At 43.6% G+C, this 14102-nt stretch overlaps 1 protein-coding gene across 9 annotated transcripts in view; it reads left to right on the top strand.

Annotated features, from left to right (window-relative positions):
* kmt2e (lysine (K)-specific methyltransferase 2E) overlaps positions 1 to 14102 on the top strand; it is a 29049-nt gene that overhangs the window by 2173 nt on the left and 12774 nt on the right. For 5 of the 9 annotated variants that reach the window (XM_080021981.1, XM_080021979.1, XM_080021977.1 and 2 more), the window contains exons 2-5: positions 8591 to 8775; positions 12818 to 12932; positions 13253 to 13482; positions 13657 to 13796. In XM_080021981.1, the coding sequence (XP_079878107.1) occupies positions 8705 to 8775; positions 12818 to 12932; positions 13253 to 13482; positions 13657 to 13796 (556 nt within the window). In that variant the 5' untranslated portion in view covers positions 8591 to 8704. The remainder of the gene's footprint in view (positions 1 to 8590; positions 8776 to 12817; positions 12933 to 13252; positions 13483 to 13656; positions 13797 to 14102) is intronic. The other 4 variants (XM_080021980.1, XM_080021978.1, XM_080021976.1 and 1 more) reach the window with 1 other exon arrangement.

Here is a 14102-nt window from a genome sequence, read left to right as displayed (position 1 = left end):
CGAAGTGTTAATCGGCTGTATTCAATCCGAACGATTTGAAATGCATTAGTCTGTGTAGTCTTGCACTATAATTGAGTCCCCGGCAATTGTTTTGAGTTGGTCAGTCGAAGATTCTCGCATTCGCCTTTTTCGCCGGAGAGGCTCCCCACGCACGAGCGATTTTAAAATATTCGTTCGCTACGAGCGGATCGTTCCTGAGTCTTGATTCATCACTCGACGCTAGCTCCGCAGTCCAGCCTGGCAGTGGTCGGGACCACAGGCCGAGAATATTTTGTCAGTCGTAGCGTTTTGTGGTTCGGATTCGCGGTTAAGAGAACTTCTCGCTGTGATCACACCATTGAATTCCTCCATTTAACCTCAAGGAGGCCGTCGCTAGCACGTTAGCTTAGCTGGCTCGCTTTTCGACGAGTTATCTAAAGATCTGAATAGTAACATCGGAAACTTCGACGACAGAATGATACCTAGGGAAGAATGTGTGAAAAGGCGACTGTTTGCGTTCTTGGGGAGTTTCTTCTGGTGTGGCGAGGCTCCCTGGGCCACACGGTTGTCTCTCCGTCCTTTGAAAAAGCGCTATGAAAATGGCGACCTAACCCAGCCAGGGTGTTGTGGTAACATAACAGCAGCGCTGTGCCCTCCACACCCCTGTCTGTCGGCAGAGCTGACTGCAGCGCCGACGTACTTAACAGAGAGCAACTGCACAATAGACGCGCGGATCATTTTTATTTTTGTACAAATAAGGATCTGTTTATTCGACCAGGTACATCTTTATATAAAAGGGTTTTACTTTGGAATTGGCTATTGTATTGTGCAGAGAATTGGCATTAAAAATCGTGTGCGTGTTACAGGATGAATAAATATCTATGTCCTTAGTTGCATAAAAATGCATTTCAAATCTTGACACTGTTGCTTCAAAATCAAAACGTTCACCAAACTAACACCATAGTTAGACATACCTACACCACAATGAATACAGTTTGAATTTTATTAAACTGTTCCCATCTACACCCTTCATTGTGGTGCACTTCATTTTAACAATTCCATGTGGCAAGTGGTTTTCCTCAAAGCCAATTCAGCATAGTAAATACGATTTATATTTGTTTTATACAAATAGAATGAGTAATAGTCGTTGCTGTATTGGTTATTTTAAGTACAACAGGATTTGACTTGACAAACTAAAAATATTAACAATGCTGTTTTTCTGTCCCTGTCTTGTAGTAAATGTTACGCTCAGAGGGGCAACTACATTAAACAGCAATCGCCACTTCATTACCCATGATGGGCATGGCAAGACCACGTACCTTCCAGTTGTCCTTCTTCCATGACATTCTCAGAAGCATAGAACAAATGCCAGTCTGAAAGCAAACTTTACAATTCTACTCTAACAAATGGTTTGTTTTTGTCTTGATTCTTTGTCAAAAAAGAATAAAGCTTCTTGTCGGAGGTTTGACTGAGAACCATCTCGCACTATTAAGAAAATTAACAAAGGATGTGAGAATATACTGTCATCCTTAAGTCATGATACATTATTTATAAATACTTTATTGAGTTTCAATACCATATAATCAGTATTTATATATCTATGTTAAAAATATTTAAAGTTGTAGGTCTTTGTCTAGTATTCTGTTAGTTTAGGCGGTATTCTTTTATAGAGGTGTACCGATACCAGTATTGGTATAATTTGATATTGTTCTTATATATTTGTGCTTGTGAAAAAGCTCTGATACCTAAAACTGAGAAAAATATACCATGGTACTGTTGCAAGTTCCGTGACTGTTTCACATTATATCCAATGTTGATTAAACAGAGCAATGAATAAGTAATTTACTAAAAATAAGAGACACACGGGGTCTCCAAAATTGGGGATCTCATTATTATAACAGCAAATTTCAGTATTCTGCATTGTTACTCTCTATTGCCAACTACTCAAGAGTGAAACTGCTCTGAAGAAAAGGGCATGCCACTCTGTTGCCTTGAAAGTTTCTACAGAAATTCACACATCACGCAGGTGCAGCCCCTGGCCATCACAGAAACCAATTTACCTAGAGACCTTTGCTTGCACAACCAAAACAATGTATTGTGATGTATGTCATATTGACAAATACCAATCCATGGCATAAAGCTCTGTTAATGTTTCATATTGCATTTATGTGCGCCTATAATGCATTCTGCAATTGCTCGCCTTTTAGTCCTGCTATACCACTTGGCTGTTATAAAGCCATTGAAATGTGAAAGCTAAGAGAACGCAGGTAACATATCTGCCAGGTAACATATCTGCCAATGTCTGAACAATCTCTGCAATGATGCAATGCGTATTCATGCTTTTGGCCTGTGTTTCCAGTAAGCCTGGAAGAAATACCCATTTCAATACGTTACAAAGTTTTGGTCTAACTATGGTTAGAGTGGGCAAAGTTGTATCATAACCCAAACAGCTTACTGACACTACAGGACTGATGAAATAATTTACATGTCAATCTGTCACACATAGGTACCTGTTCGGTTAAAGCAACCTGTCAACAGCTGCAGAATTGTATGAGACCTCCTGGATATATTAATAATGTTATACTTCCCTTATATGGAACGTCACTCACCAAAGCCAGACCCACATCTCACTGGAACGTCCAGAATTGATTTAATACCATTGATATGGAATTGGACTATTGTCGGAGCCCAAACTCTTTCATTGAAAAGATGTTCACCCTGGCACAAGTAGCAAAAACACAATGGTTTGCCCCTTTCGGAAAATGGTAAATGGTCTCCATCTTGTGTGGACAGGATATGAATACATGATGAGTATGGGCCCCAACTGTGCTTAATCAGAAGCTGCTACATAATACACAATCCCCAGCCGCTCTGTTTTACTCCTTAAAGCAGCATGGGCAACTTCCCTGACTTTGACACCTTGTTGTTGTAGCCTGCTAACATTCTAGAATCACAAGCTAATATCACAGCAGTGGTACATGGGGTCTACTATTTTCTCATGAAGATATTTAAATGACATTGGATTGCAATACTCAATGTTTCATATATAATGCTCAGTGTATTGCATGTCTCATATTCTACACAATATCTTAAGTGTATTAAAAATTGAATATTATCATATAATACCTAGTAATGAAATTGCCCTTTTATGTGTCCCTGTACCCGTTGAACCTTACTTACCTTGTTTGATCTGTTTGCTTGCTTATACTGAGAACGGGAGGGTAGGCGAGTTGCTCCTGTTATTCCGTCCCACAGGAACGGCAAAGTCTGTTGCAGATTGTAGAGCATTGTATTCTCATGTTATTGACCATTCCTTTTTCCCTCGTAGACAGCCATATATGCTGTTAGCTGCTTCATGAAAAGTGTGAAATTAAATCAGTGTGTGTTAAGTGATCAAATTTACCAGAATAAAAACATTCTATATCTAGGTTCAGAGTGGTAGGGCAGATGACTGTTCCATTCTCTTGAATTTGGCCCTTCTTAAAAGAGCATTGTTAATGTTTTCCCACTCATAATGCAATGAACTTCAGTTGAACATAATATCCCTGCCGTGATTAGAGGCACATCAAAGCAAGTTTTATCTTTCTTGGCTAATTTTTGGCCTCGTCTCCTATGCACAGTTCAGACCCAGAGACAAAGCTTCCCAAGTATGAGTCTCAGCAGAATCACGTGGTATTCGGTTGGGACTACAAAAAGCCAGGGCTCAGGTGACCTGTTTCTGTGCTGCTGGCTTGGCCGTAACAGATCCCTCTTTAATGGGCCTTCAGCGAACAGGCTACCTCCCAGACAGGTGGCCTAGGGGCTGCTGCAGAGTTGCTCTTGCTCCTCAGCCTGCTTTCTGTGGCTGTGCTGCCACGGCCACTGCTATGTTACAGCAGCGCTTAGTGATAGGGGTGCAGGGTATGCTAGGAGTTACGGCAGGAGAGTGGGAGAAAGCTGGGTTGGACATTGATGTTGATGACGCAACATCATTGGGAGCCAGGCGTAAAATTGATCATGCAACACTGCCGTAAGCGGGCACGAGTGGCTCTTATTGTTCTGTTTCATCACATGATAATAACAGCTCCACCCCCATTTAAGGTATTACTTTGTCAAACACATCTCATATTTTATTTAGCTGTGCATTACGCAATTGGGTACGGTATGCAATAAGGTATTCATAAAAGGCTGTAATAAGTACACAGTGGCATGTGCGCCATCATCATTTCTGATGGCCGTCCACGCTCTCCAAATCAAAGTGAGCACACACGTCATCACAATGCCTGAACCGAAGGAACGACAAGTAGCCTTCTTTATCATGCAATGGTTTATTAAAAAACTGGAAGGGTACCCCCTTAAATGTAGCTAGATGTGGTGTTAGATTTATTGAGTCAGAGAGAGAAATAGTTCTCCTGGGGGCTTTCCTGAACAGGCATTCCTCTGACGATGGGAGGTCTACCTAAGCCCTGCTGCCAGACACACTCCTCGGCTGTCTTCAACTCAAATTCCTTGGCAGCGTGATCTAAGCCCAGGAAATATTAGTGTTGGTTTTCTACTTTATTTTAGTGAGATACTGTTCTGTATCTTTTCTTAACATCACAGCCATATTACAGACTGCTAGCTGCATTACAATCCAGTATTGTTTATTTAATCTCTCTGTATCTGTCAGGTGGTTGTCCTGCTGGCCCTTGGCCATTATTGTCTGACTGCTGCTTGTGGTATTCTGCAGGGGTCTGTGAGCCACAACACGATTGTGTCCTAATGATAGGTCTTTATGGGACCATAACACTTACCAATGTACTTTGAGCTATTATTAGGATGGCTGTTTCTTCAGAGTCTGCTTTTCTATCTTTAAAGGTTCCATTGTTGCTTTTTTAGACAGTCTGTTGTATTGATGAATTATATTATATTCAGTGCTTAAGTGCAGAGGGAGGGCTACCAGGCATGTATCAAGGGCAGAACAGATGCAATATGTCCCACTGTAGGCACTATGAAAAAGAGGGCCAGGCCTACATTCCATCTGGGTCGTTCTTCCTGTGTACACGGGCCTATTTGTTTGAGTGTATTTCGTATGTGTATTCATAGGCTGAGTCATTTCGGCCAGCTATGGCAATGGTGCAAAGTCATGACAGCTTGGTATGGGAAGGGGTGCAGCAGGGTTAAGTTGGAATCCCTTGCTCCTTCACCAGCACCCCCCCCCCCCCCCCCAAAATTGAAACTGCCGAGAGTAAGCTGTGAAAAAGAAGAACGAAAACACTGTTACTCACAGCAGTGTTAACAAACCAAGGAGAGAGGGAGCCGTTGTACATAGCTGTATGATAGGCGTGTGTAACCATGTGGATTTTCCCTCACTGACTTCAGTGCGGTCGAGTCTTAAAAAGAGAGTTATTCCCAACACAATGACGTGACTGTGTGCCTTCGCTGAAGGGGGAGGGGGAGAGGAGCAGAAAGGGGAGACTGGGTTATGCTGTATGCTCCACTCCGCCACCCAGAGTCCACCCAGGTCCAGGCTGGGTAGCGTCACCGTGAGACAGACCCCAATGTACACCTCCCCCACTCTGCTGCCTCTGAATCACAGGGGCGTTGGACAATTTCTAAAGCTTCCTTCTGTGCAGCAGAAAACTGATCCTGGGGAACATGACAGGCTTGAAGATGCTTTAAAGACACGACAGCCACAACAAACCTGTTTCCCTAATGTGGCTTGCGTTTCTCCGATTTCAGTTGTCTCCCCCTCTGAATATATCCCTCTTCTATCCGCCCCCCCTTACATGGTCACCATTTTCCCCAGCTTCACCTCCTCTTCAGCTTAATTAACTGCACTGGATGTGGCCAAAGGTGGCTTATAAAGGTCCTTACTCGCCTCCTTGTAATTATCAACCTGGTCTGCGGCACTCCCCCAAACCCCTCCACTCTGCTTCGCTCTCCTAGGTTTATTTAGGAAGTGCACAGAGGAGGGAGAGAAATCCGCTTGGGCGGAGTGATTGGGCACAGGAAAAGGGGGGCAGTGTTGTTTTTTTTTTTTTTGGTTTTTTTTCCCTCTTTTCCCCCTCCCTCTTTTCCTCTTTTTCCTTTTTTTGGCAGTGCTTCTCTGGTATGACAGACAGCTCCGTTAAAGGAAATGGGAGGCGCGGTTAGAGGCAGTCACTGTGCAGCTCAGATTTAGTTAGGAATGCTGCTGTACTGTACTTGTTTTCTTTTTTCTTTTCTTTTTTTTTTCCTGAACCCCACCATCACTTTTTTTTTTTGTCGGTCTTGACTTTGTCTGGCCACAGTACAATGCCTGGGTGTTTGCATTCTGATGTTGTTTGAGTCTTTTCCTGTAGGAATATTTGTACGCACGGGCCGGGGGTTATCTCTGTTTAGTGGGCGAGTGCATTCCTCAGTAGTGACAGCAGGACCCTCTGGCTGAAGCACAGGCTGAGCTGTTTGATGGGGAAGCGGACAGGCTGTTTCTGATGAAAGCATTTAACACTAACATTTCAGATGATACAGCAGCGATGATCTTTAATTACAATGTTCTTGCCAACTGCCCTCTTGTTAGAAACTATTCTAGTAAATCACTGCTCCAATTGTGAAGTTGTCCTACTTGTGATACACTTCACAAAAAGATGAATCAGAATAAAACAAACAACAACAAAAAACAATGTCCATGTTTGTTGTTGATCATTTTGAACATAATTATGGCTCTTTCAACTGTAACTCTCTCTTTCTCCCCCATACTGGGGTCTACATTTCACGTTTATTAGTCCTGGAGTTCACCGCTGTTGTCACTGATCATAAAGTAAATACTTAATGTTGTTATGGCTGGGAACTCCAAAAAGTCAGTGATGCCTTTCAGCTTAGCCAACAAATGAAATGCATCCTTTCTAGAAAGAGATGTCTTCATATGGTATGTGTACAAGCAGGAACTGCTTCAAACATAACTGGATTGCTGTATAGATTGTATAATGAATGTTATTGCTTGCTTGTGTTGTGAATTCTACCTATGTGAGGCATCTCTGCTATGGAGCCCGCTCTCATCCACCCCCAGACTGTGACCTGAGCCTTTGTTTGGCCCCTCATGGGCACAGGCAGTCAAAGGTGTGACCTCCTGCCTATTCTGTCTCGGCGTCTGTCCCTCCTACTAATCCTGCTTATCAACAGAGCTCTCAGTATCAAGCACAGCCCCACTGACACTGTGACACATATGCTCATGTCTGAACGCACATCGTGGATACAAACACTCTGCTTATTATGTCTAGCCCACCAAGGATGTGTGTTTTTCATATATTCTGTCGATCAGTAACTTGTGGAATCACATTTACTCAACAAGGGTAACAGAGCAGACTTCTCGCCCTGACACCTAATGTAGTTAATTATTGACCGCTTCATTTTTCAGTTCTTGTATATCTGCAATGCCAGGGAGACATGTACAAACAATAGCAATGTAGCCTTTTTCGGCTCTCACGTAAACAAAATCCTAACTGGCTCCAGTTGCAGTGATGGTTTTTGTGAGGTGTTTTTAAATAGTCAGAAAGTGTGTTTGCCGATTTTGGACAGCAGTTCCCTTTGGAACAGAGGAGAAATGACTGTGTTGATGCGTTTCTCTCCTTCCTTTCATGGCCACTGTCTGCTCTATTCTCATGCTCCCCCCTGTGGCTGCATGGTGACACCGCAACTTCCTGCATCCTGACAGAAACCATGTAGAGGTCGCATTTGCGCAGTTCACATCAACACTTCATGCTTCACTTTACATCTCCCCCGCTCCTGTTCGTCTATCTAGCTTTGGTTAGCCATCTCATAGGGGAATTCCTGGATGAGACTGCTTTCAGTATGTGGCCTTGGTTTTGAATTCACTATTTTTGGAAACTTTGACTCAAGTAATTTTGTGTCCTATGATGAATACCCAGTTTTCAGTCTGACTTACTATCCAATGGACTAGATTCCTAGTCCACTGGATAATGGAGATGCTCTAATACCATTTCCTTCCCAATACAGATTCTGATACCTGAACTTAATATAATTTTTTATACTCACCCTGTATCGATGTGATGTGTTTGCTCTCATTGTTGTATGGCCTTGCTCATATTAAACACTTTGTATAACAAAGAATGAATGCCATATAACTTTATTTTATTGTCTAGTTTTAAAGTCAGAACTCAAAAAATAAATGAAACAATTCCTTTAAAAAAATTATGTGCAGCTATAATTGAGCAAAATAAGACATTTAAAATTTTTAATAGTACAATAACAGTGCAACAGCAACTTAAACTAAATAAATCTAGGAATACGTCTGACGCTGTTGCGACAGCGCAGTGTTCCGCCTTATGTTTGTGCCAGTGTAGTGTCTGCTTACATGCTATTCTGTTGCGAACTGTGATTGATTGAAGGGAGTAAGCTCAGGCTCATCACCGTGATCACATGACAAATTACGTGACATCGCATCGGTGCATTGGACCGTGTACTCGCCGATCCAGCATTTTAGGCTGTATCGGTGGCATTTCCGATACCGGTATTGTTATTATTGTCCACCTTGTGGATGGTTTCTTCTCAGCATGAACAAACACAGACATATGCTCTATCTTGCTCTCCTCAATGATGCCATGCATTACTAAATATTTTTTTCTTTCTCATTCTCTTGTGCGATTTATAGGCCTTGTGGATGCACTTAGATGTCTGCAATGAGTGCTGTGGCTGGCATGGCTCAGTGTTTTGGACTCCCATGCTCTGGACTCAGTAGGACAAGAACTGATCAGCAGAGAACGTCATGAGCATAGTCATCCCAGTAGGGGTGGACACAGCAGACACCTCGTACCTGGACATGGCTGCAGGCTCAGAGTGAGTAACACCGAAATGCACACACATTCTCCTTGCTCTCATCTCTTCACTCAATCTGACCTTCTTTCACTCTCATACATTCACTCAACCCCTTCTTCCCACACCTGTTCATTCTCACTTTTGTTCTAGTGTCTTCGGCATCATTCGCTTAACTTTTTTTATTCGGTTGTTTTTTCCTCACTATTATTCATACTGTCCAGGTATGAATACTGTTCTTGGTGCTCTGCTGTTAACTTCGTCTGCCCACCAAAGCTGGTATCAAGCCCTCAAAGTGGATTTCTATGTTTCTTATGTGTACGTCACATTAGCTGTGTTTACAATTAAGCACAAAAAACAATTTTTCTAGTAAAGCAGACCTGGTCCAGTTATCAGATTTAATTGATGGATTGGGTACCCCTGTCCATCCTCACTCAGCCACTTATAGTTTCTTAAATGACGCTGCTGTGGCTTTTTTTGGTGGTCAAATAAATGAAGAATGCCACAAATGCATCATCAGCTTATGATGGGGTTTGTCTCTTTAAAAAGAGGGGGGTGGGATGGGCTTCCCGCTGCCTTCATCAGAGCTGTTGCCACGACAGCTTTTGTTGCCATGGTGCCTTTCCTTAGTGCCCCGCCTTCCCTTCCGCACTGCGCAGGGCCCATTGCTATGACCACCGTCCTGAGTGACAGGTGGACTTCAAGCAGATAAGGCATCTTAAATGGATGCACCTCCCACCGAGCTCCTTCCTAGCCTTGAACCCCCCCCCCCCCAACTCCTCTTTCTGTTTCTGTGCCCCGCCTCTGCTCGGCTTCTGCAGATATATTTAATAGCAGTTCACAAGCTTGAAAAGAGCCTTCACCTGCTGCTCTGCCGGTCCATCCAGAGGGCAGACAGGGAGATCAGCTAAACACACGAACACAATCACTGTTGTTTAGCTGTTGGCGCGGTGTAGCCTTGAACAGCATCATGTCCTCTCTGAATCCCCCTGAAGCCTGCAGCAGCCTGACCAGCTGTTGGTTAATGGTGCGGGAGCGCATGTGTGTGAGGGGAGGGGGGCTGTGACTCCAAAAGCCAATGAGCGAGCACCAACAGAGACCTGAACGTTGCCATGGCAGCGAGTTGGAGCACTTTTAGATGGAAGGCGTTGCCTCTGGCTGTGCAGCACTGCTCTTTTCCTTTCTTTCTGTTGATCCCTCCATCCTCAATACACTCACTTCCACTTCACTCGCTCTGCAGCGCATGCCTCACAAATGACACACAATCCCTGTTTATGCGGTATCTTGAGTTGCACAAGCTATGATTAGTTGACGCGTATCTTGCCGTCTATTGAATTTAAACTTCCATTCCATTGGCGTCTCTACCTTCTCAGTCTTGCCATGTGCCCAGACCACACATTTGGAACCACTATTTTAAATGAAGAGTGCATGCCAGTTCAAAATTTCTCAGACTTTCTAAGACATTTTAATGGCAGTCTAACAAAATGTCAATGATTCAGACCTGTGTTCCAAAATTGAAGATTAAACTTCCGGTTAAAATCATATACCGGGGAAAGACAATCTTTGTTACTCAGTCGCAGAGCCCTGAGACCCCGCCCCACTGGCTCGCTGTTCGCAGTTGTTTATATATTTAAAGAAATGAAATAAATAAAAGTAAGAAATTGTTTCATACAAGTAAGGAAACACACAAAAATAAATAGACCTAAAATAAAAACACACATGGCACAGAGCTGTATGGAGGAGGGGGGAAAAAAGATTCAAATTCCCTGTGTTAGGTTTACATTTTGCCTTAAATATGTAAATTATTTCAAAACCGCAATCCAGCTGTTTTCTTTCAAAACCGGTCAGGGAGGCTCTGCATTGCCATCTTTAATGGGCTTACACCATAACAAACCAGAGCAAATGAGATGAGCGACGACAGCGAGTGAGTGAGAGGAGGCGGGGCTATAGGCGGGCTATGTGAGCGCTGCAGCGGTGTGTCTGATGCGCTGTCAGAGAAGAGAGAGCAAGGAAGCGCAGCTTACCGGTATATCAATTGTTTGAGGAAAAAGACTATTGAAACTGTTTGAAATATTCAGAATGTATTTATTTAGTTATTTTTTGTTAACACTGGTCTGCAGACATTTTGTTTACCAGCCTTGTGAGCGCAGGCATCGGCCAATGTATATTTTCTCAAAATGCGCAAATATCGGCCCAAATTATCGGCCGACTGATCAGTCGGCTAACCACTAGTATCGCATGTCCCAATTTCACCAAATTCTACACTAAGTCCTTGGGTCCCCAGCAATACACCTGCTAAGTGAAGTAGATCAGATGAACAGTTGTCGATATAATCAAAGGACAGACAGACGGACAAAGATTCCTGCCTTTACAGTTAGATTACTTTCCCACTGTAGCTTTTGAATGATTCATTGCATTTATGATTAGAGTAGTTGTTTTTTTTTGTTTTGTTTTTTTCTTGTAGATCAGTAAAGGGCATTGAGCAGACACATACTCCCAACTTCCTTTGAAGGCTGGCTTACTTACTGTCTTATGGTTTAGTGTCTGCATGGCAGTTGGTCTAATGTTACCATGCCCTGGTACACACCTTCCATGTGGCCCTCCTCCAAGCCTCATGCTTGCACTTATGTTTTCACTTTGACAGCGAAAGCTTGAGTGGCAGCCCTTTCAGGAAGTGTTACACAGTATTCTCGGGCGTGCGACAAGAGTAGTAGAGCTGTAAAGGACTGCCACAGGTACTGTACCGCAACCTTACACTGGGACACTCTTTAATAGTACAGACTCTTGGTGGAGGGCTGGTGGGGGTGAAAAGAAAGGCTGGTGATTTAGGGAAGTGTTCTTGTCTATTTTACTCATGACACCCTCATTTATAAGAGATTTCTTTTAAGCCTGTCATGGCTTGATTTGTCTTATTTATCTGTTGCTGTGCTTTTAGAAACATATGTAAATATTTTCATTTAGTAAGGCAATACCTCTGCGTCTGTGTATGGCATTGGCTCAACAGAAATGCCGTAGAGGCTGTTCAGTCTCTGCAATCTTTTGTAGTTATCGCATTGTATCTCAGCGGCTGTCCAGTGTGTTTATAAAGCTTTTCTCTTCATGTAGTTTGTCTTGTTCAGTTTCTGGCAGAGCCCTTCACCCCTCATGCAGGTTTGTGTTAAGCACTTAACTGCTGACTGTATGTGTGTCTGAGAGAATAAGCCCGTATCCACAAAGGCTTTCTGTGATACTCGTACTGAGTTTCTATCACTCGCCTGATAGCAGTTGTCTGGGCAGGACTTCAAGCAGCCGTAGTGTCTTAAAGATTAATATCTGACAGTCATGTTAAAATGGTTGGAAGCTAACCATAATGACTACACGCTCCTTCTCGCTCTTTATGGCAAGCACACTTCCTGTTTACAGAAATTCGTTTTTCCTGATTTCTCTCTATCTTTAATCCTTTACTTTCTTGTTGCCTGTCATACTGTGTGTTCCTCACCCCTTCTATTAAACATTAAATGAATCATTCGGCCCAAGTCACCTTAAGCTTGGGCTGGTCTAAAAGTGCCAAACAGGCTTTCTCCACTTCTTAACAGAAGTGGAGAAAGCCTGTTAAGCGAAGTGGATTTACCTGTTTGGTATGAATATGAGCCTGATACTGTTTTGTCCATGTTGGTTGGGGGGCGGCGGCGGCGGCACATGGTTCTTTGCGGTGCTCCTGGACCTTGCATTTGGCTTAGTGCTGTGCAATGGTTCTCGTGCAGCAGGCAAGGCTTGTTCATTCCATTCTGGTATTTACCTGGGTTTTAGAGCTAAGGAAGTATCTGGATGCAAATTCTCAGACTTTCTGCCTCTTGTCGAGCCAACAGGACCAACTGTCATTTTGTGTCACTACCAATTTCTGCTTTTCTCCCCTACTAAGCAGTTTCACACACGTCCTCCTGCCGAAATTTAAGGAAACACTCCTCGGAATGTTCTCACTTGTAATCCTTTCATGAAGGTTTCTTTTTTTTTTTTTTTTCTTTCTCTTTTTTGTACACTTATCTCAATTTAAACATACTCCTGTGTGTTCTGTGTTCCTGCACAGCAGACCTGAATCGGTGGAAGCCAGCCCTGTGGTGGTGGAGAAGTCAAGCTACCCTCACCAGATCTACAGCAGTAGCTCCCACCATTCCCACAGCTACATTGGCCTGCCTTATGCTGTGAGTACACACATCTTCACTCATACTACCTCTTATATTTGACCTACATACCTTTAGTCCTCCCCACCCCGCGTGGTTAATCATCTGCCGCGCTAGCAAGTAGTTGGTTCCCATTAAGAAGAATGGAACATTGACCTGTAATGGATCACTTTCTCAACCCTTGTCTATACAGGATTGGTTTTTTTTCCCCTCCCAATTTTCATGCTTAATTGAAATGCTTTGACCGGTTGTCATAGTTTGGCAAAAAAATAAAATAAGGATATGGAGGTTGTGTGTCAGCATGTCAAGCAACAAAATGTCTTCTCGCCTTCTCCCATCAGGACCATAACTATGGGGCACGGCCCCCGCCCACGCCGCCTGCCTCCCCACCCCCCTCCATGCTGATCCGGCCAGGAGAGGGGGGACTGTTCGTGCCGGGGGCCCAGGACGAGGCATCCCGGGGCACCACGCTCAGCACTTCAGAGGACGGCAGCTACGGGGCTGATATCACCCGCTGCATCTGCGGCTTCACCCACGACGATGGCTACATGATATGCTGCGACAAGTGCAGGTGGGAGCTTGGTGGAAGCACCGTATAGTTGGTTTGGAAAAGGCATGCTTTTATATCCCTTTTGTGACCCTCAGGGCTTCCCTAGTGGCCTCATGTGGCCTGTTCTTTACTTTAATTGAATGGTTTGTAATGGATATTAACATATAACGGGAATAAAATCTCTCTGCTTTACAGTGCTTGGCAGCACATTGACTGCATGGGCATTGACAGGCAGAACATTCCAGAGACATACCTTTGTGAGCGCTGCCAACCTCGGCACCTTGACAGAGAAAGGGCAGTCCTGCTGCAGACCAGGAAGAGAGAGTGCTTGTCTGGTGAGTGGCGCACAGGGAAAACTACTTTTTACACGGCTGTTATTCCTTTCCATATCCGAACCAATTCCACTTGAGATAATCACCATAATTGTGCTGCTACACCCTACCTACCCTTTTCTTAGCTGTGATAACCAAGTTGTGTAAGTGTTTAGGTATAATTTCTGTTTATAAGAAAACTTTATTCTTCGGGAATTCAGGTGTGACGGAAGCTGACAGAACAGATCAAAACAAGTTAACTTGTGGGTGGTGGTACTAAATGAAAACATAGACCTCTTTCAGCTCTTCTTCCCTCAATGCTGTCCTGCG

Source organism: Zeus faber, assembly GCF_960531495.2.
Source record: "Zeus faber genome assembly, chromosome: 21".
Lineage (NCBI taxonomy): Eukaryota > Metazoa > Chordata > Actinopteri > Zeiformes > Zeidae > Zeus > Zeus faber.
This window is presented reverse-complemented; position numbering and strand designations above follow the sequence as displayed.